Consider the following 25,922-nt stretch of genomic DNA (forward strand, 5'->3'; position numbering starts at 1 on the left):
ACATTATTTTTTATTATTTTGGTTCTTTTTCTTGCATGAATTTACATATATGCTTGTGGGTTTTTTATGGGTATTAACTCTCATTTTTAAGGCAATCCTTTTCTCTGTTTTAATTTGAGCTTTTTAAATGTATTTAAAAAATAATTGTCAAGTTTCGTTTTTTGAAGTAAGGTCTCACTGTGTAGTTCAGATAGGCCTTAACTTATCCTGAAGCCCAATACAGAATCTGGGATGATGATCATCTGTGTGCCACCACACATGGCTCAGGGTGATGATGGTCATGTGTGTGCCACCACACACGGCTCAGGATGCTGATGATCATGTGTGTGCCACCACACACTGCTCAGGGTGATGATGGTCATGTGTGTGCCACCACACATGGCTCAGGGTGATGGTCATGTGTGTGCCACCACACAGGGCTCAGGGTGAAGCCTCAGCTGACTTGCCGTCACACCTGACTTCCTTGTCCATACCTTGCTGCTCATGTTCTAGTGCACTCACCCAGGCTTTAGACATCTGCTTTATTATTATTGCCCTTTTATTTTAAATTATTTGTAGCAGGAGATTCTAGCCTTTCCCTTCTGCACATTTGCACCCTTCCTTTGCTTAGTTGAATTCCTAATCACTTCACTGCCACAGCAAACATTTACTTTCTGTTCTGTAATTAACATTGACGTGTTCTCAAATAGACTTACTGTAAGGATCGGGATAACATTGACATTAGAACAAGTCTTTTACTAAGAGTCAGACAGTCACTCCGGGGGCTCTGGTTTGCTCCCTCCCTGCACTTGGCAGCTGCTGCAGCTGAGGCTCCTTTGTCTCGCAGGGACTAGAGTCATCGTGCATTTTAATGTATTCATGTTTGGATGCGGCCTGTTACTCACTCTGGAGTTCTAGATTTGCTTTCCTTCTTCACTTGTCTTCAGTATTCTGCTTTCTTCCCAGGGTTATTTGTTGCTTACAGTCTATCCTACTTCCTCCTGTGTTATTGAAATTGACTGTGAGGTGTGTGTGTGTGTGCGTACATGTCTGTGTGGGTCATTTCATGTGTTTCTGCATGTCATATATACGTCTTGAGTCATTTCACGTGTGGTTTTGTGTGCACACGAGTACACGTGTGTGCATGTGTGGCAGCTCCAGGTCAGTGTCAGTCCTCTCCTGTGTTCCTTCCCCCTTGCTGCTCTGGGATGAGGTCTCTGAAGCTGGAGCCCTTCCAGTCCTCTAAGCTGCTCAGGAGTGAGCTGCGTGGCTTCTGCCGCCGCCTCCCTGCAGTGCGGGTTGTGGACTGGAGAGACAAGCCTGGGTCCCACGCTTCCACTGCAGCAAGCGCTTTACCAGCTGAGCCACCTCTCTAGCCCCACAGAGCCCTGAAATACTTTATGTCTACCTGGAAGGAGGATGTGGCAGGTTTTCCTCCTTGAATCCCTAGGGCTACATCTGTTGTTTTGTAGATTCTCCCCCTCCTGTTAATCACCTCCTGTTTATTTTGCTGGAGTTGTGTTTTCAGGAAACTTCTGAGTAAAAACTGTCTAGGAGGTAAACCTCTATAGTCTTTGCATGTCTTAAAGTGACTTAACTTTGTATTATTATTATTATTATTATTATTACTGTTGTTGTTATTGTTATTATTATTGTTATTATTATTGACAGTTTGGGGAGACCAGTATTTTCTCTTTTGTGAGTTCTGGTGTCCGCAAGTTTCTGGACAATTGTCTTTGATTGGGGTTTTTTGTTTATTGTGCTAGGAAGGAAGTGCGATTCTGATTAGTATCTTACTGTGTCTATTATATGACACATTGCTCAGTGGTGGCATGCGTTTCCAGGCACTGTGTTTACTGTAGCACACTGCCTGGTGGTGGCGTGCGTTTCCAGGCACTGTGTTCACTGTAGCACGCTGCCTGGTGGTGGCGTGAGTTTCCAGGTGTTGAGTAACAGTAACACTGCCTTCCCTTTTAGGTGTTGCCGCCTATGTTGGCTGGCAGAGCTCCTCCATCCTCAAACCCCTGCTCCAGCAAGGCCTCAGTGATGCTGAGGAGTTTGTCATTGTGAAAGCTCTCAATGCCCTGACCTGCATGTGCCAGTTGGGGCTGCTGCAGAAACCCCACGTCTATGAATTTGCCAGTGATATTGGTAAGTTTATGTTTTTGAGACTTACGGTGGGAAATTTGAGTGTGGGAATAATTTCATATAATTTTATTCTGATAGAGTAGGAATACATAGAAAAGGAAAGATAATATTTGTCTTTTGAAGTCTGTTACCTCACTCATGATTATTATTTTCTTTTCCTGGCTCCATCCATTTACCTGAATCCTTTATATTTTCATTCTTCTTAACAGCTGAACGATACCCCACTGTGCAAATCTACATTTTCATTATCCATTCTGAAGTTAAGAGACACCTACGCTTACAAATAGAACAGCAGTGACCATGGATGAACAAGTGTCTCTGTAGTAGGAATTTCTTTATTTATCAGCTATATGTGTTTCATCTTTTGAGAACCCTGTTTAGTTCTGTTCCCCGCTTTTAATTGGGGTTTTTGTTTTCTTGGTGTCTGGTATTTTAGGTTTTTTTTTATTTTTTTTTTTATTATTTTTTATTTATTTATTTTTTGTTTGTTTTTCGAGTCAGGGTTTCACTGTAGCTTTAGAGCCTGTCCTGGAACTAGCTCTTGTAGACCAGGCTGGCCTTGAACTCACAGAGATCCGCCTGCCTCTGCCTTCCGAGTGCTGGGATTAAAGGCGTGCGCCACCACCGCCCGGCTAGTTTTTTTTTAAATATCTATTCTAGATGCCCTCTATCAGAGGAGTTAACTGGTGACAATATTTTCCTACCCTGTGCCTGCAGTGTGTCTGTTCTTGAAGATACACAGGCTTTCGGTATTGTCATGTCTTTACATTTTGTTTTCTGTTTTGTTTATTCAGATTCTTTGTCCTTTGATTATAAAATTAAACCCATCTTTATTTGAACTAAGCACTCAACAAGGGCGCATTAGTGTTCTGTCTGGTTCTGATAGTTTTGTGATCCCCACACTGTTCTTACTCTTGTCCTCTTGCTTTGTGATTTGGTAATTAAGTGCTGTGCTTTGATTCTCTAAAGTCGCACAAATTTAATTTTCACCTACACCAACCCCCTACACATTTATTTCCCTTCCTGTATTTTATGTTGTTGAAACAATGTGTACTTTATATGTTGTGTATCCTTAGGCCAAATATTAACACTAAAGCTCCCCAGTTCCCCCAGTGCGGGCATGCCAGGCATGAGCCCCCCACCCACTGGCTTAGTGTAGCGATTCTGAGGTGAAGACGGCGGTGGTGTTCTCTATGGTGATTATTATTATTTCCTTGGAGGTGGTTTTAAGAACTGTTATTCCTGCTTAGATAATTCTTAGTCCTCTGCTTTCCTGTGCTTGTCACCAGAGAACTGGAGCATAGTAGAGAAAAGATTGGATGCTGTATTTTCTAAGAAATTCTTTCAGCTCAGGCTTAAGGATTTGATGTACTTTGTCGGCTAATCACTGCTGTGATCCTGCAGTGTGTCAGTGAGCCACAGGGTCCTAGTAGACCCTGCATTGTGTTTCTAATCACTGCTGTGATCCTGCAGTGTGTCAGGGAGCCAGAGTCCTAGTAAACCCTGCACTGTTTCTTATTTATTTATTTATTTATTTATTTATTTATTTATTAATTATGTATACAATATAATGTCTATGTGTGTGTCTGTGTGTGTCTGCAGGCCAGAAGAGGGCACCAGACCCCATTACAGATGGTTGTGAACCACCATGTGGTTGCTGGGAATTGAACTCAGGACCTTTGGAAGAGCAGGCAATGCTCTTAACCTCTGAGCCATCTCTCCAGCCCCAACCCTGCACTGTTTCTGATCACTGCTTGTAATCCTGCAGTGTGTCAGTGAGCCACAGGGTCCTAGTAAACCCTGCACTGTTTCTAATCACTGCTGTGATCCTGCAGTGTGTCAGGGAGCCGGAGTCTTAAGAAACCCTGCACTGTGTTTCTTGTCTTTCATCTATGGGCTGTGTGGGTGGCTCTGCTTTGGGCTGTGCATCTCCTTTGTCTTTTGAGCATGATTCATCCATCTCATTGTGGGGCCGTGGTTGTCGTAGCTGACGGTGCCCCAGCTGTTTTCATAGGGTGACCAAAGCACAGGAGAGCAAGCCGAGCGGTGCAGCACGCTCCCCTTTGCTGACGTCCATTGACCAAGGGGCTGCTGGAGGTATGCCTATGTACAACAGGTGCACAGGAAACATACACATGGGAAGCTTGGAATCAGTAATCTTGCCCAGCACCCAGCCCCTCAATGCCATTGCAGCTCTGTGCTTTGTAGAGGTTCTCAGTGCTTTGCCAGTTCCTGCTATTCTGGATTGTTGAGGTGTTGGGGTTGAACTCTGGGGCCTTGTGCTTGTTAGATGTAGCACCCTAATTTCCTTCTTTACATCAAAGGGAAGAGCCCCAGTCCTTCCTTGTCACATGGATCAGGGCTGTGCATGGATTGTGAAATAATAAAAAACCTTCATGAGTAATGAGAAGACCATGTGAGGACTTTGAAGAGAGAGATTTTATTTTACTTTGGGTGGGTGTCTGTGTGTGTGCTCCAGCACATGCATGTGTGCATATGTGCACATGCTATTGGATGCTTGTGGAGGTCAGAGGACAACTCTGTGGAGTTGGTTCTCTCCTTTCACTTTACCTGGGTCCCAGGGCTCTGACTCAGGTGTCAGGGTTGGTGACCCTGAAGAGGGGACTTTGAGCGTGTTTTTCTGTTTTCACATAAGCATCACTAGTACGTGATGACGTGGTTACATCATCGCTCCCTTGGACTTCTGATAAACAGCTCTGAGTATATCTTTGCATACTTAGAGCTCATACAACTGTTGTTTTAGAAGTTTGAATTATTCTAAATCATGTTCTTGTGTTATTGTGACCTTGATTAGTTAAATAAATGATTTAGGCTTAGAGCATAAAACTATTAAAAAGAAGGAAGGCATTCTGCTTCCTGGGTTAATCTTACAGTTTGAACGCTGAAAAATGGGCACAGTGTATGCGTCTTTTCTGATCTTTCATTCACCACGACATGCATAATTATGAGTTATGTGTAGATTTGACCAGACCCTGCATTAAAAAGGATGTCAGAGGGATCAGACTGTTTTCTCAAAGCTATGACATGGAGAAGAAACACCCCCACCCCATGTTTCTGCCTCTCGTGTGGCAGCTGCCGCCTGAACCCGTGGAGTAAAGTGGATCATTTCCTGGGTGTTGTTGGGATTTTTTTATGTCTCTGTCCAGTAGATTTTAATTCAGCACTACAAATGAGTGTGTGCTAACACATTTTCAACTCTGAAAAATAGAAATTTAGAAGTTTTACAAAGGTTAGTTTTATGGTATGGCTGGTAAGTATGATAAGGGAATATTATAACTTCATTTTATTGAGTTTCTGTTTCAGGCTAATATGTGTAAGAACTTAGAATATAGGTAACACTCAGCCTTGATGTCTTTATCAAATTGTTATTATGTAAGGATTTGTATGACCTTAAAATTTAGTTTTGTGAATCTGGTTTGATCTGGTATCTTTCTTCCCCTTTTAGCTCCGTTCCTGTGCCACCCTAATCTGTGGATACGCTATGGAGCAGTGGGATTTATCACAGTGGTAGCTCATCAAATCAGTACTGCTGATGTCTACTGCAAGCTGATGCCTTATCTTGACCCATATATTACCCAGCCAGTAATACAGGTAGACATGTTCCCTCTTGTGACCAGTCCTTTCCAATTATGCCTCTAGAGTCCTTTGTATCAGAAGAGTCCTTAAGTTGGTCTGTAACGTTTTCGTATACATTTCAAGTACTGTTGATAAAGCGACCTCCCTTGGAGGAGAGACACTACCAGGAGGCTGCTATGTCACATGTCGTGTGGCATACAGAAGTTCAGGCTCCATTTTCTTTGTGTATCTTATAATATAACTGCTCTTTGTTTATATATTTATTTTTAAAGTTTTATAATTTTTTAACATTTTATGTGTGTGGATATATTACATGAATGTATATTGTATACTGTATGTGTGCCTGGTGCGCAGGGAGGTCAGAAGAAGGTACTAGATCCCTAGAACCGGAGTTGCAGCCAGTTGTGAAGCTCCATGTGCGTGCTGGGAATGGAACCCTGGTCCTGGAAGACGACGTCACCCTAGCCCTTGGCTCCACGCTCTAGGTTTAGTTTATTCTTTGTGTTATCACTGATTTATATTTTTAAAGCCAGGATCAAAAATTAAGGGACTAATTACTCATGCTTCATAAGTCTTACCCTTCTTCATTTTAAATTCCAAACTTTTTTTAAAGTTTTAATTTTGCATTTATGCATGTGTCCTGGTGTGAGTTTGTGCACACGAATGCAGTGCTCTCAGGGCAGGAAAAAGGCCTTGGATCTCCTGGGGCTAGAGTTACTGTGACCTTGAGCCTCCCAGCTGGGGTCCTCAGAAGAACAGTCAGCACTCGGGACTGCTGAGTGTCTCTCCAGCCCTTGTTTCTTCCTTTGATTAGACAAAGGTAGCCCAAGTTTCAGCTGCAATAGTTAATTCTATCCAAAGAATGTTCTTTAGATCTGGGTGTGGAGGTGCTCGCTTACAGTGTCAGTTCCCAAGAGACCAAGGCAGGAGGGTTGTGAGTTCATGGCCAGCCTGGACTAATTACATAGTACGACCCTGTCTCACAAAGCCACGGCTGGGATATAGCTCGGTGGTAGAGCATTTGCCTGTCTGTGCAAGGACCTGGCTTCTGTCTCCCAACACTGGGAAGAAAAGGAAGAGTTCTTTTGGTCACCAATGGTAATATCCGTCCTTAAGTGTTCCTAGGCTACTAAGAGGAAGAAGTCTTGATCTCTGGTGAGAATGTTTTGAAGAAGGCTTTGGGTCTGTTGGGGAAACTGAAGGGAAGGCCCTGTGTAGTGGTTACTCAGGTCTCCGGCCAGCGCCTTGCCTTAGGCCTGTGAACCATGGGTAGCTTGTAGATCTGGGATATACTCTGACCTCTGGGTCAGGAATGACTTGCTCTGACTTCCTGAAACCTTTGCCTTTGGGTATTTACTATTAGTCTTTGGTGGGGTGGACACTTAGGCCTTTAAAGTTGGCTAGTGTCCTGTTTGTATCCTAAGGAGAAAAAGAAACAAACATTATTTTCTTAAATAATAAATACTTTTGTTAACTTTACACAGATTGTGCTTACTGAGTTTGGAAGTAATTGTTCTATGTACTGTAGTTTTAACTAACCGTTTTTTGCTTTTTTTAATATAGATTGAGAGGAAGCTCGTCCTGCTCAGTGTTCTGAAAGAGCCCGTGAGCCGCTCTATATTTGATTATGCTTTGAGGTCTAAAGACATCACCAGCTTGTTCAGACATCTACACATGCGTCAGAAGAAGCGGAATGGCTCTCTTCTCGACTGCCCTCCTCCTGAGGACCCTGCCATAGCACAGCTTCTCAAGAAACTTCTCTCGCAGGTGTGTGCCTTCCTCGGGCCTTCCTCGTGAGCCGGTCTCATGACAGTGCCGAAGCGTCTATTTAGATGTTAAGATGTTTTTGATTAGGGCATGTCATGACAAATGAAAGTAAATCTGTCAACATCATGTGTGTGCTCTCTAGTATCTAAGCAAAGGCAATAGGATTCATCTAAAACACTGCGTTAGGCTAAATAAGGAGTCTAGGGAGACCTATAAACTTCCTTTTGTGATTGCTGGGAGAACAGGAAGAACCTTGGGTTTAAGTCCTGTTTGTCGTTCAGTTCTATACTTTGCCGAAATATAATGAAGTTCAGCTAGAAGAGATATTTCAGAACGCAGGCGCGACACAGTCCCTCCCCTCTCAGTCCAGACCCCTTTTTACTGCGTGCAAAGAGCTGCATCAACTCAGCTCCACGGTGGCTCCAGTTGCAGAAGCCAGTGGTTCACTGTTGTGTTTAAGTCTGAAGTCTGAATTTGGATCAATTAACAAATTCCGCAAAAACTAAAAATTTTTAGTAAAAACCCTCTTTATCTGGCATTAGTAGGGCCTTTTTGATATACTAAATTAGATTCATCTTTCTGTTTTATATGGAATGTATGGGACCTAGAATCAGAATTGGAATAAAACTTCTTCTAAATGAAGACGCTAATTGCTGGTACTCCGTGGACATAGAGCATATTCTAGGGACAGCCACACTAGCTCTGCAGAATGTTTTCATAGAGAGAATGCTCACCTGGAAAACAATGCACTCAGTTCTCAAGATCGTCTTTTAAGACAGGGTCTCACTCTGTGACCCTGGCTGGCATGACCTCACCATGTAGACCAGGCTGGTCTCAAACTCATAGAGATCTTGTACCTCTGCTGAGATTAGGCACTTGCCACAACACAATGGACTCAGACAGAATTTGATGGGCTTTGCAGTATACATGTTTTCATGTATTTTACTTGACCTTGAATACCCATTGATGAAGTTGTTGGTAGAAACTGAGCTGGGAAGCACCCTCCACTTCTTTCTGGTCCCTACTGTTTTCCTAAGTCCCTCCATGACTGCCACCCTCAGGGCTGGCTCCCACTGTTGATCCATACTCAGCTCACTAGACTGTCACTTTGGTGTCTGATTGGTCTGTTTGTCATTTTCATCATATTGTCTGAGTGGAGGAAAGAGGAACAGATTAGCCTAACTAAGTTGTTCCTGTAGCTGGCACGAGGAGGCTCCCAAGGGTGAAGAGACTTCCGCTGTATTCCAGGGACACTTGCTGCCCTCAGAAGTGAGATTAGCCCAGAATGTAAGCACTTGCCCAGTACAAAGGCCAGAACCCTCTAGCTTCCGTTTTGTAAAGACACATGATGAGCCTGCTGCTCTGTTCTTTCTATGTTCTTTCTATGTGGCTGTCCTTAAAGTCAGTGCGAGCATCTAGTGTCATTTCTGTGCTGTCGTTAGAGATGCGGCACAGGTGCCAGTGTTGCTCTCAGGGTGCAGGATGTCTTAAAGAACATCTTAACCGAAGCCCATCACTGCTGCCCTGCTGCTGTGCTGTTCAGATAATAGAGATGGAAGTCCCACACGGCAAGCTTGTTTGAGTTCCATAGACTCATGAAGAAGCCAGTGTGTAGCAGCTCTCTTCTCCAAGTCTACTCCTCTTCACTGATTTTAGACCTTACTCTGTTCATTAGCAGAGGCTCGGATCCTGAGGAGACTGTGTTCTTGTCTCCTCCCAGTGGGAGCTCCGAGCCCCTTTGTCTCGGGGGCTCAGCCCTTCTTCGCACAGCTGTCCTCGAGGTGTGTGGCTGCTAGAGGAAGCTTCTCCAGAGCAGCGTGGCGCTGCTGGGGATGTGTGTTCTGGGCTTGAGACAGCAGCCTTGAAAATGCCTTTGGAACAGCAGTCACGTGGGGCTTGGGATCTTCAGCAGGATGTATCATCAGGGGCGACACGGACAGGAGCTGCTTTAGTCAGGTCTCATCCATTTAATCCGGGCTATAGAGGACATGGGATGATTCATTCCACTCCTTACTTAAAAAAATGCATTTTAAGCATTTGGTTGGATATTTATGTTAGCACTTTTTGACTGCACAGCCTGGATACAAGTGCAAATTTGAAGCGGCCTGAGAAGATGCATAACAAAATCCAAGTGTTTCTGTAGTCCTCAGTTGGCATCCGTCTAACCTTTCTCCATACATTGGGAGTTTTATGTTGTTGGTGCTGAATTCCTTTACATAGCATCGGGCCAGGTCTGTTGACACTTGGAGTCAGTTTCATCCGTTCCAGCCCAGATTTCAGGTTTTATAAGGACAGGTGCAGCTCATCCTTTACACAGCTTCTTTAGTTCCGCCAGTATGATGCTCTGTGGACATGCGCACACGGCAGTCTGTGTGACAGAAACACGGTCTGTTCTGGGAATCATTTGGTCTCCTGCTCTGCTGTTGCACTTTCCCTGGCCTAGGTAGTTTCTGTGTGCATATCTCGTTTAATTCTCAGCCAAGAATTGAGGATACCCCCACCTCAGTCCTTTAAAATGCTCATGTGTACCCCTGTTTTCTCCATTCCTCTCCCCTTCTGCACTAACTTTGTAACATTCTTGAACTGGGATTTGTTGTGTGCTGGGTTCTTTTCCATATCCATGGCCTGGAAACTTTCCAGAAAGGATTCTGAACAAGAGCAGGACTCCTCTCTGTCTTGGGGATGGTGGCCCTGGGCTGCCTGTTTTCTCAGCCTGAAGTGTCACTTCATAGCTTCCAGGCCACTGCTAAGCTTGGTTAAAGTGGGCAGGTGAATCTCGTCCCTGTTACTCCATCAGACAGCGGCAGAAGGCTGCCGCATGTTAAGTGCTGGATGAGTAAGAACTGTTACCCTATCAGGCCATCCACAGAAGGCTGCGCCATGCCGCGTGCAGAATGAGTGATGCTACTCTATCAGGCTGGCTGCAGAAACCCGCTAAGTGCTGCATGAGTTACTGCTTTGGAACTTAGCCTGGGTTCTGACTGAACAAAGTCCTTTTCCCTCCGTCCCTCCCTCCCTCTGTCCCTCCCTCCCTCCCTCTGTCCCTCCCTCCCTCCCTCCGTTCCTCCCTCCTTCCCTCCCTCCCTCCCTCCCTCCCTCCGTCCCACCCTCCCTCCCTCCCTCCCTCCTTTCTTCCTTCTTTCCTTCCTTCCTCTCTCAGCATTAACTTGGTTATGCTTGGCCCTTTCTATACACATTTCTTTATTTATGAATTTTCCTAAATCAGCCTGTCACTTCATAAAATGAAATCAGCCTGTTGGTGTTTCTTGATCCTGCCGTGAGCCTGTAAGAAAGAACTCAAGTCCAGCAGTGCCACCTCTGCTGCTCACCAGGGCGTGGTGTGTGTTCCCATCATACAGTCATCTTTACTGCCTCAGTGATGTCTTGGGGGTTAGTTTATTGTGGATATTCTGATTGTTTGTTTAATTGGTTAGGTGGTTTTGTTTGGTTTGTTTTGAGTCAATATGCCTTTGTACCCTAGGCTGGATTGAATTTATAGTCTTTGGGCCTCAGCCTCCCAAATGCTGGGATTACAGGGGTGGACCCCATGACTAGCATGGGCATTTGATTTGTAAATTGTATCTATTTAAATACTTTCCATTTATGTGCATGTGCTTCTGTCTGTTGTTGTGAGTGTATACCATGTGTGTGCAAGTGCCTGTGAGGACCAAAAAAAGGCACTGAGTTCCCTGGACCTGAAGTTAGATCCAGTTGTGCGCCACCAGCCATGGCTGTTGGGAACTAAACTTGGATCCTTTGGGAGAGCAGGAAATGTTCTTCACCACCAAGCCATCTCTCCAGTCCTGTGTTTGCTTTTAAAAAATACAATTCCATTTGGTATATTAAATCTCATATCTTATGTAGATAATTTTCATATGGACATTATAAAACTTCCTAACGGGCTAGAGAGATGGCTGAGCAGTTAAGACTGCTGTTCTTGTAGAAGATTCTCATTCAGTTCCCAGCTCCCACGTGGTAACTCAGTATCTATAACTCCAGTTACAAGAGATTTCCTCTTCTGACTTCTAGACAGTCAGGCTTGTATGTGGCGCACATGCATACTCACACACATGTAGCATGAATAATTAAAACCCAGAGACAGATATTGGGGGTCAACCTGCAAACCAGAAAAGTAAAGCAGCCAAACCACTAGAGAAGTCTGGGCAACCATAGGCTAAGCAGCCTAAGCAGACTCAGCAGACAGAGCCTTTCTCTCTCATTTTATATTCCCTCTAGTGCTGGGATTAAAGGTGTATTTGTTTCTGCATTGATCTTGTTTAACCCAGGGTGGCCTTGAACTCATAGGGATTCACCTGCCTCTGTCTCCCAAATCCTGGGATTAAAGGTGTGTGTCACCACTGCCTGACCTCTAGTGGCTTAGTTTTACCCTTCTGGTCTTTAGGCAAGCTTTATTTATTAAAAGATAAATAAAATATCACTATGCACACACACATAGTTGCAGGCAAAACACTCATAAAATAAATTTAAAAAATACTTTTTAAAAACTTGATAAAAAATCTTAGTTCTAATAATTTGCTTGTGTGTCTCTTGATTCTGTAATTCCCTGTTGAATACTGTGTGAAATAGTTGTTGAATAGTTGTTGAATAGTGTGTGAAATAGTTGTTGAGTAGTTGTTGAATACTGTGTGAAATAGTTGTTGAGTAGTTGTTGAATACTGTGTGAAATAGTTGTTGAATACTGTGTGAAATAGTTGTTGAATAGCAGGCGTCTCATTCATCTTCATCTCATCCTGAGCATCTGTTTTCCTTGCCCTACTGAAGTTTGAGAACCTGTAATACAGTGTTGTCAACAGAGATGTAGATATATGATGGTGAAGAAGCCATGGATGTGAAGATAGTATGATGGAGAAGATGCCGTGGATGTGAAGATATATGATGGAGAAGATGCCGTGGATGTGAAGATAGTCTGATGGAGAAGATGCTGTGGATGTGAAGATATATAATGGAGAAGATGCCGTGGATGTGAAGATATATGATGGAGAAGATGCCGTGGATGTAAAGATAGTATGATGGAGAAGATGCCGTGGATGTGAAGATAGTCTGATGGAGAAGATGCCGTGGATGTGAAGATATATGATGGAGAAGATGCCGTGGATGTGAAGATATATGATGGAGAAGATGCCGTGGATGTGAAGATAGTCTGATGGAGAAGATGCTGTGGATGTGAAGATAGTCTGATGGAGAAGATGCTGTGGATGTAAAGATATATAATGGAGAAGATGCCGTGGATGTGAAGATATATGATGGAGAAGATGCCGTGGATGTAAAGATAGTATGATGGAGAAGATGCCGTGGATGTGAAGATAGTCTGATGGAGAAGATGCTGTGGATGTGAAGATATATGATGGAGAAGATGCCGTGGATGTGAAGATAGTCTGATGGAGAAGATGCCGTGGATGTGAAGATAGTCTGATGGAGAAGATGCCGTGGATGTGAAGATAGTATGATGGAGAAGATGCCGTGGATGTGAAGATAGTCTGATGGAGAAGATGCTGTGGATGTGAAGATATATGATGGAGAAGATGCGTGGATGTGAAGATAGTCTGATGGAGAAGATGCCGTGGATGTGAAGATATATGATGGAGAAGGTGCCGTGGATGTGAAGATAGTCTGATGGAGAAGATGCCGTGGATGTGAAGATAGTCTGATGGAGAAGATGCCGTGGATGTGAAGATAGTCTGATGGAGAAGATGCCGTGGATGTGAAGATAGTATGATGGAGAAGATGCCGTGGATGTGAAGATAGTCTGATGGAGAAGATGCTGTGGATGTGAAGATATATGATGGAGAAGATGCGTGGATGTGAAGATAGTCTGATGGAGAAGATGCCGTGGATGTGAAGATATATGATGGAGAAGGTGCCGTGGATGTGAAGATAGTCTGATGGAGAAGATGCCGTGGATGTGAAGATATATGATGGAGAAGGTGGCCATATCCGAGTGCTCTAGGGGAGCAGTGGGGATCGCTTCCTCTCTGCTTTCTTGCCTCACTTTGTTGTTTTTTGCAGTTTGAGTTGGAGGTTGAACCTTCATTTATTAGTCATCCTGCGACCTGTTGTTTCTGCTTTTGAAATTAACCCAAAATACATGGTTGAATTTGGTTTTAGGGGATGACAGAAGAAGAGGAAGATAAGCTTCTGGCACTGAAGGACTTCATGATGAAATCAAACAGAGCGAAAGCAAATGCAGTGGACCAGAGCCATCTGCACGACAGCAGCCATAAAGGTGTGATCGACCTGGCGGCCTTAGGCATCACTGGGAGACAAGTTGATCTTGTTAAAACCAAACAAGAACCGGACGAGAAACGGGGTTAGTACATCAGTGTGCTCATCTTGTTAGTTGTTGTAGGCTGGTATTAGTTAACAAGGAGTACATACACCTCCAGCCCCCACACCACCACCCCAGTTTCCCAGATAGGAACTTTGAAGTGCAGTGACTAGGTACTTACTAAGTAGACGTGGGAGAGGAAGAGTCGGGCAGTGGAGTCACAGGTGAGAACCCAAGGTACCAGATCACAGCTCTGTCAAACGAAGGTCAGTTTCCCGAGCTCTCCCCCTGGAAGACCATGCTGCCTCTTGAAGAAGACATGACTCAAGCTCGGTTTTCTAACCCTTTAACTGATAACTCAAGGCCAGCCTGTGTAAAATCAGATATAAGTTTCTAGGCAATACCCAATGAATTTGAAACAAACAATGAAATTAAAAAGAGTAGAGGCCAGAGAATCCTTAGTCATCTGACAACTTGACAGTTGGAACTCTCATGTCCTGTGACACCGATGTCGGCTATGTGAAGCGCATAAGGTCTTGTGCATAACCTTTCTGCAGGTATAGTTCACTGTCAAGTGTGTGCCTTTGAAATTCCCCGTTTCTATATCATATTTTAGGGCAGCAAATGAATTATATTGAAGTAAACTTTGGGATAAGTGTTTGCACTTAATTACTAATGGCTTACATGCATTATATATAAAGTACCCATACAGATCAATAAGAAAAACGCAAGCCCTGCAGAGGAAAAAAGTGAAAGATTTAAGCAAATAATTGGTAGAACAGAATACATAAAAATGAGTTCTCTTGTAAACAGACAATTAAATCACAGTGGTTTTACCTTCTGACTAACTGTCCCAAATATATTTTCCTAGCTAGAAAACATGTGAAACAAGACTCCAATGTAAATGAAGAATGGAAAAGCATGTTTGGCTCACTGGAACCACCGAATATACCGCAGGCCCTGCCCAAAACCAGTGACCACGAGGTGGTTCAGACTGGGAAGCCGCCTCGCTCTGAGTCCTCTGCTGCTCTCTGTGTCCCTTTGTCAACCTCTCCGCAGGTACTGTCGTGTAGGCGATGGTCACCTCATGTCTAGTTCCGTGTGTTGGAAGGCTGTGTGCTGTAGAGCAGCCAAGATGGTTTCTAAGATTGCTTTAGTTATATAGCCAAGGGGAACCAGTTCCTTAAGCACTGAGAAGGCCACTCATTTGAGATACTTGCCAATAAAGCAAACTGAAATGGGGTTAAAGACTGAACTGAGATCATAATTAGGCTACAGAGATCATTTTAAAACTTTTAAATCTTTTTATTCTTCCTTTAATATAACGAAACCCCAAAATATTTTGGAGGTGGATTTCCAGATTTTCTGTGCATGTTCAATATTACTATGGCTGTGATATATTTCGAGTGAGTCTGTGACTGCCCCAACCAGTCATGGTTTTATGTGAAGAAACCAGCTCAGACCAGGTGAAATGTCACTTGCTCTTTTTACCTGAGTTACTAGTATTTTTTTAAGGAACAGAATCTGGTGTAATGTATAGATGCACCATGGGAACACTTTTCTCTTTAACTGTATCTGCTGAGACACAGATCTATACTGTTTTCAGGTCTCAGAAGCAGCACACGTCCCCAGTAAGAAGCCAGTGATCCAGGTTTTAAGTAGCACAGTCCTGCCGTCCACTTACCAGATCCGGATCACGACTTGCAAGACCGAGCTCCAGCAGCTCATACAGCAGAAGCGGGAACAATGCAATGCGGAGCGCATCGCCAAGCAGATGATGGAGAACGCCGAGTGGGAGAGCAAAGCACCTCCCCCTGGTGAGAGTCGTGTTCCTGCGCCCTGGCCTTGAGCCCAAGAATGGGGTCTGGTGTAGGAACTGAGCCAGATGAAGCACCCCTAACCCAAAGCGTTTAGGAGCTTTAGCGTTTCTGATGACAAGCTATGGTTAGGCAGGCACATGAAAACACTTCTGCTCTCGAGAGCCTTGGAAAGGGCTCCTCAGCCTGCGCCAGGCAACACGTATTATAGTAGAGGAGTGAGAACCACTCAGATAAGAAGCAATAGGTGACAGTTGGAATGGGACTGATGGAGCATGTGATCAAACCAGACTCTTTGAATGTGGCTGACGGTGGAGGCTGACTGAGAAGCCAAGGACCATGGCGCTGGGCTTTGATTCTTCTGCATGGACAGGCTCTGTGGAAGCCTTGTCAGTTTGGATGCTCACCTTCCTGGACCTGGGGGGAGTTGGGAGGACCTTGGACTTCCCATAGTGTAGGGAACCCTGACTGCTCTTTGGCCTGGAGAAGGAGGGAGTGGGGGTGTGGGTGGAGGGGAGGGGAGGAGATGGAATTTTTTTTTTTTTTTTTGGTTTTTCGAGACAGGGTTTCCCTGTAGTTTCTAGAGCCTGTCCTGGAACTAGCTCTTGTAGACCAGGCTGGCCTCGAACTCAGAGATCCGCCTGCCTCTGCCTCCCGAGTGCTGGGATTAAAGGCGTGCGCCACCACCGCCCGGCTTGAGATGGAAATTTTTAATTAAAAAAAATAATAAAAATAAAAAAAAAGAAGCAATAGGTGAGAAACCCGAGTCAGATGTGAACTTGGGATCTTGAGCTTTGAGCCACTTGTGGTGTCTCATCCAGGCCTGTCACCTTATTAGTTCTTCCTGGCTGCTGCCAGGTGGGGTGTGGTGTTGGTGTCAAGCCTCTCCCCACTTTCATGTTGCCTCTTCGAGAACATCGGGTTTCTAGGGGTAAACCCCTACTTTTAATTATTGTAGACTCTACCCTCTGATTAATGTTATTACTAAAGAAAAGCTAGGCCATTCCGAAAATATGGAGACTGTGGAACAGACAGAATAACTTAGAGTGCCAGCATTTAGCTAATTACCAACATTAAGAATTGGGCAAAATGGTCTGAAGAGATGGCTCAGCAGTTAAAAACACTGGCTGCTCTTGCAGAGGACCTGGCCTTGACTCCCAGCGCCCACATGGTAGCTTCCAACCATCCATAACTTGAGTTCCAGAGGATCTGACGACTCACTGTTCTGGCCTCCTTGGGCACTGGGCATGTATTTGGTACACAGACATGCAGCTAAAGTATCCTGCACATAAAAAAATCAAAGCAACAGAAAACCCCACAAAACTTCTAAAGAATTTGGTAAAACCACTCCTGTATTCTGAGAGGTTTGGCTAGAAAGGGGAGGTCGTTGGCATCAGCATGTGGTCCGCTTGTGTGGCAGCCTGCTTTGTGCAATGGCGGCTGCTCTCTGAGTCTGTATTTGTAGATTTTTAAAAAAATTAATGAAGGCTGGGCGGTGGTGTTAATCCCAACAGTTGGGAGGCAGGTGGATCTCTGTGAGTTCGAGCCCAGCCTGGTCTATAAGAGGACAGGCGTCAAAGCTACAGAGAAGCCCTGTCTCAAAAAACAACAACAAAAAAAGAAAAAAGAAAAAAAGAATGAATTTCAATATTTCAACTGTAATAGTAGAAGCTTACTTTTAAACTAAGAAGAAATGCACAATATGTTTATATGTTTAGACTTTGAAAAGCTCACAGATATTCCTGTGAGCTTTGATTAGTCTCAGGAAGTATTCATGGAGAACGCTTGAAGATTTAGAAAATATTGAAGTGCCAAGCAGAGTCTAGTCAGGTGATTTTATCAAAATAAATACCTGGAATCTTCAAGCTGTTTCTATGATGTAAGCTAATGCCACTTACCAGATCTGCTTAAGAGCACAAAAAGGTGACAATACAGTCTTGTTTATGATCCTCTCTCTTTGTAGGTAGCATTTTATACATCAATGGAGCTACACATTTTATGCAGTAACCACAGGAATGTGCAGTGACTGCTAAATTCTTATTTTTTCTTCTTTCCACACTCGAGAGGTTGTAAAATATTCATTCTACCCTGCAGATCTTGTAGACTCCCTGGTCCCTCAGTGAGTGTACCCTTAGCAAGTGTCTTCCCACTTGGGTAACTTAGCAGTCCAGAGGGAACTGCGCTTTCAGCGTTGAGTAAGTCACATTTGTGGGGGGGTCTTGGTTTCGCTTTTACTTTTTGAGAAGAAAAAAATCATTCAAAAGTGACATTGCTGCCACTCGGGCACAGTGTTGGCATCCACTGTAGGTCTGATTTTCAGTAAAACTTTTTGGTTTATTGCAAAATTAAGTAATATTAAATGCATATGATGTTATATTTAATTTACGTAAGTTCTGTATAAAGTTAGAAGACAGTTATGTGCAGGGACCTATGCTGGGTGCTGAGGTCATTTGAGACATGGTTTTTGGTCTCAGAATTTGTAAATTTGGGGAAATTATTTGGAAAAGAATATGCATAATAAAATACAGAAAATTATAGATACCATTTTAAAAGTACTAGGAAATTCAATCTATGTAGAGTGTGAGGCTGTAATTTCGAATTCTAATGTGCTTATACCACAGAAGAAGTGATTGCAGGCAAAGAAGAAAGTAAGAGTCTGGGTATTTTGCTTCTTTTGTTCATTTTGTTGCATTTTTATACAGGTTTAAGTAGCCCTAGGTCTTCTGGAGCTTGCTATGAAGACCAGGCTTGAACTCAAAGAAACCCATTTTTTCAGGCTCCCAAGTGCTGGCACAAAAGGTGTGTGCCACTGTGCCCAGCTGACATCTGGGTGGTCATGTGACCCGGGCAGTGCTGGACCCATACATTATTTATGTGCAGACCGCCCCCTTGAGTTAAGTCGTGTATCCCACGTCACAGTGAGAAGATGAAAAGTTCAAGCTCACTGAACTTCACCAATAGCCTGGGTCACCCTAGTGTCCCAAGCTGGGGTTTTGTAAATTTCTTGCTTCGAAGTTGACCTCCAAGCTGTTTGTCTGGGCTAGAAAAGTCATGCCTGCTGCTGCTAAATCAGCAGTCAGTGTTTTTCTGAGGAGTCACTGCTGCGTCTCTCAAACACTGAAAGGCCTCGTGGTGGAGTCTTTCCGTAACTGTACTTAACCTCTACCTTGGTATCTTAGTCAGTAATATGTCATAGTCCAGGAGACCCCTCTCGGTGGCCTAGCTGGGGGCCTCTCACTTGGTTAGCTCTTACGATGGCTTTGAAGTTCGTTGTTGGTAATTGTACCTAGAGGGTGATGGGTGACCGTGTCCCTCAGCCACGTTTTAAGATTCACCTTTGCTTTCTCCAGGGTGGCGTCCCAAAGGGCTACTCGTAGCACATCTTCATGAGCACAGATCTGCTGTGAATCGAATCAGAGTCTCTGATGAGCACTTACTTTTCGCGACATGTTCGAATGACGGCACCGTGAAAATCTGGAACAGTCAGAAGATGGAAGGGAAGACCACCACGACGAGGTACCGCGTCACGTTAGTGCTTACGGGGGGGGGGGGGGGGGGGGGGGGAGCTTCCTCTGCAGCAGGGCTGCGCAGGAGCAAGGGCTTCCTAGGGCTGTGTGAACAAGGCTGTGCCAGGTCATCTGGTGGGAAGTGAGAGCAGGGAATGTAGTGTGTAAATAAAGTATTGGAAAGCTATGTTAGGTGACCAGGGAATGGGGGATTGTTGCCACCTGGAATTCCTCACTGAGAAAAATGAATCCAAGGAAAAAATTGAAAGAAGGGAGAAAGAGCCTCATGGGTATGTTGAATGTTCTGTGCAGAGGAACTAGGGATTTCTGAGGCCCTGGGTGGGGGTAGGGACCTGGCAGGAAGTTTTGTGTCTCCTGAGCAGAATAGGCAGAGGGAAAGGAGTAGGAGGGATCAGTTCTGCAGGATTTTCGGGGCTTTTCTCAGGACTTTGAGTAAGGGGGGGGTGGGTGTCTTCGGAAGGCTGTGAACAGAGGAGAAGTCCTGATCCCGATGGCCCTGGCTGTATGTGGAGATCAGGACGGGAAGGGAAAGGCAGCAGCAGTTGGAGGAATATTCGCTCTGGTGATGCAAGGAGATGTGGTGTAGACAGTGGGAGTGACCAGATTCTGCATCTGTTTTGTTAGCTGAGCAAGCTGGTTCACTGAATAGGGAATAGATAGAAGTAACAGAACAGTGGGGGTGGACAGCTGCTTCGGGTAAACAAGACCCCACTCCTTGGAACCTGGTCTTTTATCACCAGTGTCATTGAGACTTTAAACGCCCAGGATATGAATTTGATAAATGTGAATATTATAAGGACTTTAGATGTGGGCAACATGACACACGTCTCCTCCACCCCACCCCCGCCTCTGCTCAGTCTCTGTGTCGCTCGCATTGAATCCTGCCATTTTCCCGTTTGCTCTTTGCCTAATTGGTTCTGCCAGAAGAGCTGCTGTACACGAGAAGGCATCTCATCTACTCTGAAAGGATGTGGGCAGCTCTCTGCAGCTTTTCCTGTTAGTTCATTGAGCATAATTAACTAAAATGCTATCAGATCAAATACCCTTGACAACTAAAGTAACTTAAAAGTCCACTTCTTGTTTACCATCCTGGTAAGGTGGGGGTTAGCTGTGTATTTGTTTAAAGGGCTCTGAGATTTTACATTATACCTATTATTTCTGTGTTTATTCTCTCTTGCTGTTGCATTGAGTAGAATATAAATGAAAAATGAATAAAAGAATCATAGGTGTACACAGCAATTTTGTTTTTGTTTTTTGTTTTGAGTAGTTTTTTTATTAATTTTTTTGTTCCAATCACAGTCTCTCCTCCTTCCTCCCCTCCTACTTTCTGCCCCTTCTCCCTCCCCCTTAATTTACCCCTCCTCAATAATTGCTCAGAAGGGGGCAGGCCTTCCTTGGGCCTCAGCAAAGCATGGCATATTAAGCTGCCGTAAGACCAAGCACCTCCCCTGTATTATTCAGGCAGGGCAAGGCAGTCCACCATGAGGATTAGGTTCCGAAGAACCAGTCAAATCACTGGGTATAGCCGCTGTTTCCATTGCTGAGAGTCCCACAGATAGACCAAGCTACACAACTGTCACATATATGCAGAGGGCCTAGGTTGGTCCCTTGCATGCTCCCTTGTTGGTTTACACTCTGAGTTCCCATGAGCCAGGCTTTAGTAATTTCTGTGGGTATTCCTGTGATGTTTCTGGCCTCTCTGTTTCCCACAATCCCCCCTCTTGCTTCTTCAACAGGCCTCCGATGTTTGGCCTTCAGTCTCTGAGTCTGCCTCTTTGAGTCACTGGATGAGGGCTCTCCAGTGACAACAGGGTAATCACCAGACCGGTCACAGGATGGCCAGTTCAGACTGTGCATCCTCTGCTGCCAGGAGTCTTAGCTGGGACCATTCTCCTGGACTTGTGAAAGTTTCCCTTGCACCAGGCTTCTATCCAACTCTACAGCCGCCCTTTTCAGTCGTCTCTCTCAGCACTGTCTCCCTCCAGACACCCCCAAACCCAATTCCCCAAGTTCCCGTGATCCCCGTTATTTCCCCTTCCCAGGGAGATCCATGTGTCCCCCTTGGGGCCTTCTTATTACCTAACCTCTCTGGAACTAAGGTTTGTAGCATGGTTATCCTTTATTTTACAGTTAATATCCACTTATGAGTGAGTACATACCATATTTTGATGTGGGATGTCCTTCTGTATATGTGTTACTTTTATTGGTTGATGAATAAATCTGTTTGGATCAATGACTTAGCAGAGCAAAGCCAGGCAGGAAATCTGAACAGAGATATAAAGTAGGTGGAGTCAGGGAGATGCCACATAGCTGCCGAAGGAGACAGACACTGGGTCCTTACCAATAAGCCACAGCCTCGTGCTGATACATAGACTAATAGAAATGGGTTAATTCAAAATGTAAGAGCTAGCTAAAAATATGCCTGAGTCATCGGCCAAACAGCGTTGTAATTAATATAGTTTCTGTGTGATTATTCGGGCTGGGCAGCCAGGAAACAAATGAGCAGTCTCTGCCTACAATGTTTGTCTTTCTGGGTCTGGGTTACCTCACTCAGGATGATCTTTTTTCTAGTTCTGTCCATTTGCCTATAAATTTCATGATGTCATGATGTCAAATTTTATGATGTTTTTGACAGCTGAGTAAATGTACCACATTTTCTTTGTCAATTCTTTGGCTGAGGAGGCATCTATGTTATTTCCAGGTTCTAGCTATTACAAATAAAGCTGCTATAAACATAGTTGAACAAGTGACCTTATGGTATGATTGAATATCCTTTGGGTATATGTCCAAGAGTGATATCGCTGGGTCTTGAGGTAGATTGATTACCAGTTTTCTGAGAAACTGCCATATTGATTTCCAAAGTGACTGTATAAATTTGCACTGCCACCAGCAGTATAGGAATGTTCCCCTTAATCCACATCCTCTGCAATATGGGTTTTTGATCTTAGCCATTCTGATAGGTGTAAGATGGTATCTCAGAGTTGTTTTGAATTGCATTTCCCTTTTGGCAAAGGGTGATTGTCGGAGACCAGCCTTGACAAAAATACCTCCCGCCAGGGTAGAGGTGTGGGGATTTAGAAATATAGTAAAGTATATGAAGATGTGAATGAAAATAATAAAACAGAAACATATAGGATAGAATCGGGAGGAAATTCCAGTGAGTACTTAAATTTGCCCACATTTAATTTCCAACTGCTTTAAATACTCCTGACCCCAAAAAGGTACAAAAGACTGCATTAACATGATTCAAGGAGTGAACAGACCAGTTGAGGGTTGGGGACTATATGTTTAGAACAAAACAAGTCACGCTTACACCCTAGACCAAACCATTCTGTAGGCAAACCACTCCCTGGGTGGAATTCAGTGTTATCTCCTTAAGGGAATTTAGTTTGATCTGTAGACTTGCTTGAGGTAGAAACATCTCTACTTCTCTATTTCTAGAATACAAGGTCTGGCAATTAGCCACACCTGCTGACAATAAACTTGAGAGAGCAGAACTCTCTGGTTTACACCTGGGTGGGACCTTTGTTTAAGGTTGAAGCATAATAACCTTGAAGGAACTCTCTGACCTTTGGTGGGCATAGGCTCACATTTTTGGCTTCCATAGATGATGAACATTTAAGTGTTTCTCGACTGTTTGAGATCTTCTGAGAATTCTCTGTTTAGGTCTGTACCCTATTTTTTATTGGATTATTTGGGTTTTTTTTTGGTGTCTAGTTTCTTGATTTTTTTTTTATATATTTGAGTGATCAGCCTTCTGTGAGATGTGCAGTCAGTAAAGATCTCTTCCCATCTAAAGATCTCTTCCCATCTATAGGCTGCCGTTTTGTCTTCTTGACAGAATCCTTTGCCTTACAGAAGCTTCTCAGTTTCATGAGGTCCCATTTATTGATTGTTGATCTTAGTGTCTGTGCTACTGGTGTTCAGGAAATTATCTCCTGTGCTAATGAGTTCAAGGCTGTTCCCCACTTCTGTCAGGTTCAGTTTATCTGGATTTAGTTAAGGTCTTTGATCCACTTGGACTTGAGTTTTGTGCAGGGTGTTAGATACAGATCCATTTGCATTCTTCTACATGCAGACATCCAGTTGTACTAGCACCATTTGTTGAAGATGCTTTTTCTCCATTTTATAGATTTTTTTTAAACGAACATTTTATTGTAGAAATTTCAGACCTCCAAGCACATTGTTTTTATCCTCAGCAATACTCACCCTTGGTTTATGACACAGTGTATTAATATACTTCATGACAATAGTTGATCAGAAAGAGAGAGGAATATAATATTAAAACAGAGTTTTGTGTGTTTAAATTAAGTTGTTATTATTTAGTTTTTTAAAAGATGTAAATTGTATTAGTAACTTCTTTAAAGCCTGGAAACTTTTAGTAAAACTCAAAACCAAGGAAATTAAAAATATTTAATAAAAAAAGACAGCAGTGGAGTTAAAACCTGGAAGTTAAAACCAGGAAGAAGTAGAAAAATGTCAGATATACATCATCCTGATTAGTAACCATGGTGACTAATGAGGAGGCAAAAGAGGCAGAAAGGAGGACACAGTTGGGACCAACTTGATGCTATACAGAAAAAGACATCTTAAATTCAAAGGCATGAATGGGTTGGAAGGATCAGAAAGATAAACCACACACCCAGCAAGTGGTGAGGAAGATAAATCCTCAGAGAAACGGCCCCTGGGACACAGACATTCTACAGGGTGAAAGCTCAGTCCATCAGGAAGCATGCCAGTTACACAGTCCATGAAGAAGGCATGCCAGTTCAAACACAGGCACCTAACAGCGTAGGCGAAGCAAAAAGTGAGAGTTTAACCACTATAGCAGGAGACTGCACCCCATTTTCAGTGTGAATAAAAATAGAGGCATTGAACAGCACCGCCCAACTATCACATCTGAAAGAGCGGAAGAGCTCTACAACGCTGGAATATGATTTTTTTCTGAGGTGTATGTGGGGTATTTTCCAGACTTAAATGTGGGTTAGTTCATAAAAGAAGTGTCAATAAATGTAAAAGCACTGAAGTGTATAAGGATTATTTTTCAGCTATAGTGGAGTGAAGTCAGGTGTGACAATAGAGAGGAATTTGAGAAATTCACTTATATATGGAGATGAAGCAACATATGTCTGCTGGCGGTTCAAAGAAGGTCCTTTAGTTAATGAAGATGAAGACACAGCATACCAGAAGATGGGAGCATGGCTGAAGGAGAGTTGAGATGTATACCTGTAAATATTGATATTTTAAAAAATGTCAAATCAGCAATTTAGCTATAAGAAATTAACAAAAGGAGGCCCGTGCAGTCCAAGGAAGTGGAAAGGAAGACTAATAAGGAAAGATGAAGTAGAGACTAGAAAAGCATAATAAAGTAAAAGCAGAAAATTGGTTCTTTGTAAAGATCAGCAAAACTGAACAATTTTTAGGAGAGTCAGCATTTTGTTTTAAAGAAATGAAAATAGACTCGTTACTCAATCAGAATTTTAGCTGAGGGATATTATGGTCGGAAGTAAAAAAGACTACTGTAAATACGTATGTGCCAAAAATTAGGATGAAATGGGCAAATTCATAGAAAGCCACAGCTGCTTAAAGTGGCTGAAGAAGAAATAGAACACACAAACAACATAAAATTAAGAGATTCTGCTAGAGAAACTGTCCTCACAAAGAAAGGCCCAGGCCGAGGGCTTCCTGATGAACTCTACTCAGCATTTAAAGAATCACAATCTGTTTTTCAGAAGGGCTCCTGAGAAATAAGGGACACTTCTGAACACAGCCTGTGACACTGTAGTCAGGTTCCATCACCTGGAACTTAGCGACTTGTGCCAGTCAGTCAGCACCCTGTAGACTAGTCCAGTAGGGTTATATACCCTGAGCAAGGACAGCTTGTCCCGGGTGTGCGTGTGTGTGCGTGTGTGGAGGGGCAAGGCTAGTTCAGTGTACGGGAATCAGCATGCAGCATAGGAGGAGAGTAAAGAGTAGAAACCACAGACCCTACAGACCCTGGGAATGCATTTGACAAAGTCCACCCTTTGGTAGTTAAAACCAACTCAGTGCAGTAATGGAGAAATAATCACAGCCACCGCCATAAACTGCAGCCGACACTGGACTTACTGTGAAGTGTGCAGGCATTCTAAATGAGGAGTAAGAGAAGAATGTGTGTTTTTGCCAGTTCCACTGAGCATTGCACTGGAGGGTCTAGCCAGGGTATTTAGATAACGAATACACGTGTGTGCACACGCATACATACCTGCACACATTTTTATGTGACATGTTTACAAATGAGAAAAAGATGTAAAATTATTTTTGTTAGCGATCAGCATGATCTAGTATATGAGAAAAAACAAATGAAAAGACAGAATGCGGGATCTTTACACAAAGATCAATTTCATTTTCCCACACTAGCAGTAAATAGACCACTCTAAATGTACTCTGTAGTACAGTAAAGCTGTTACTAAGGAAGGTGAATCAGAGAGGAATGACAAATAAAAATAACAAGTCATCTGGTTTTGTTTAGAAGTGTAAATGCTTACAGACTCTGTGGGTTGTGACCGGTTAGGTGGTGCTGATGGTAGGCAGTGTCCTGTTGTCCGACACTCAGAAACCCTGGCAGCAAGCAAGGAAGGATGGGGGCAGCTTGAGAGGTCAGCGTGTGTTGAGGCTGATATTGTATGCAGTCCACATGTGTGAACGGTTTAGTGGACCTCTGCTCCCATCCTGTTAGGTCAGGTCCCTTGTGGATGAGGAAACCCAGGTACAGATCATGACAGAGGTCGTACAGGTAGCTGCTGACAGAATTTTGCTTCT

The 25,922-nt window shown here is 43.6% G+C and overlaps 1 protein-coding gene across 3 annotated transcripts in view; it reads left to right on the top strand.

The window, feature by feature from the left end:
* The window catches only part of Pik3r4 (phosphoinositide-3-kinase regulatory subunit 4), a 54,419-nt gene that overhangs the window by 15,065 nt on the left and 13,432 nt on the right, over window positions 1-25,922 (top strand). For all 3 annotated transcript variants that reach the window (XM_038321286.2, XM_038321285.2, XM_038321287.2), the window contains 7 exons: window positions 1,957-2,130; window positions 5,594-5,739; window positions 7,288-7,491; window positions 13,618-13,819; window positions 14,649-14,836; window positions 15,384-15,594; window positions 18,945-19,110. In XM_038321286.2, the coding sequence (XP_038177214.1) occupies window positions 1,957-2,130; window positions 5,594-5,739; window positions 7,288-7,491; window positions 13,618-13,819; window positions 14,649-14,836; window positions 15,384-15,594; window positions 18,945-19,110 (1,291 nt within the window). The remainder of the gene's footprint in view (window positions 1-1,956; window positions 2,131-5,593; window positions 5,740-7,287; window positions 7,492-13,617; window positions 13,820-14,648; window positions 14,837-15,383; window positions 15,595-18,944; window positions 19,111-25,922) is intronic.

Source organism: Arvicola amphibius, chromosome 3, assembly GCF_903992535.2.
Source record: "Arvicola amphibius chromosome 3, mArvAmp1.2, whole genome shotgun sequence".
NCBI classification, from domain to species: Eukaryota; Metazoa; Chordata; class Mammalia; order Rodentia; family Cricetidae; genus Arvicola; species Arvicola amphibius.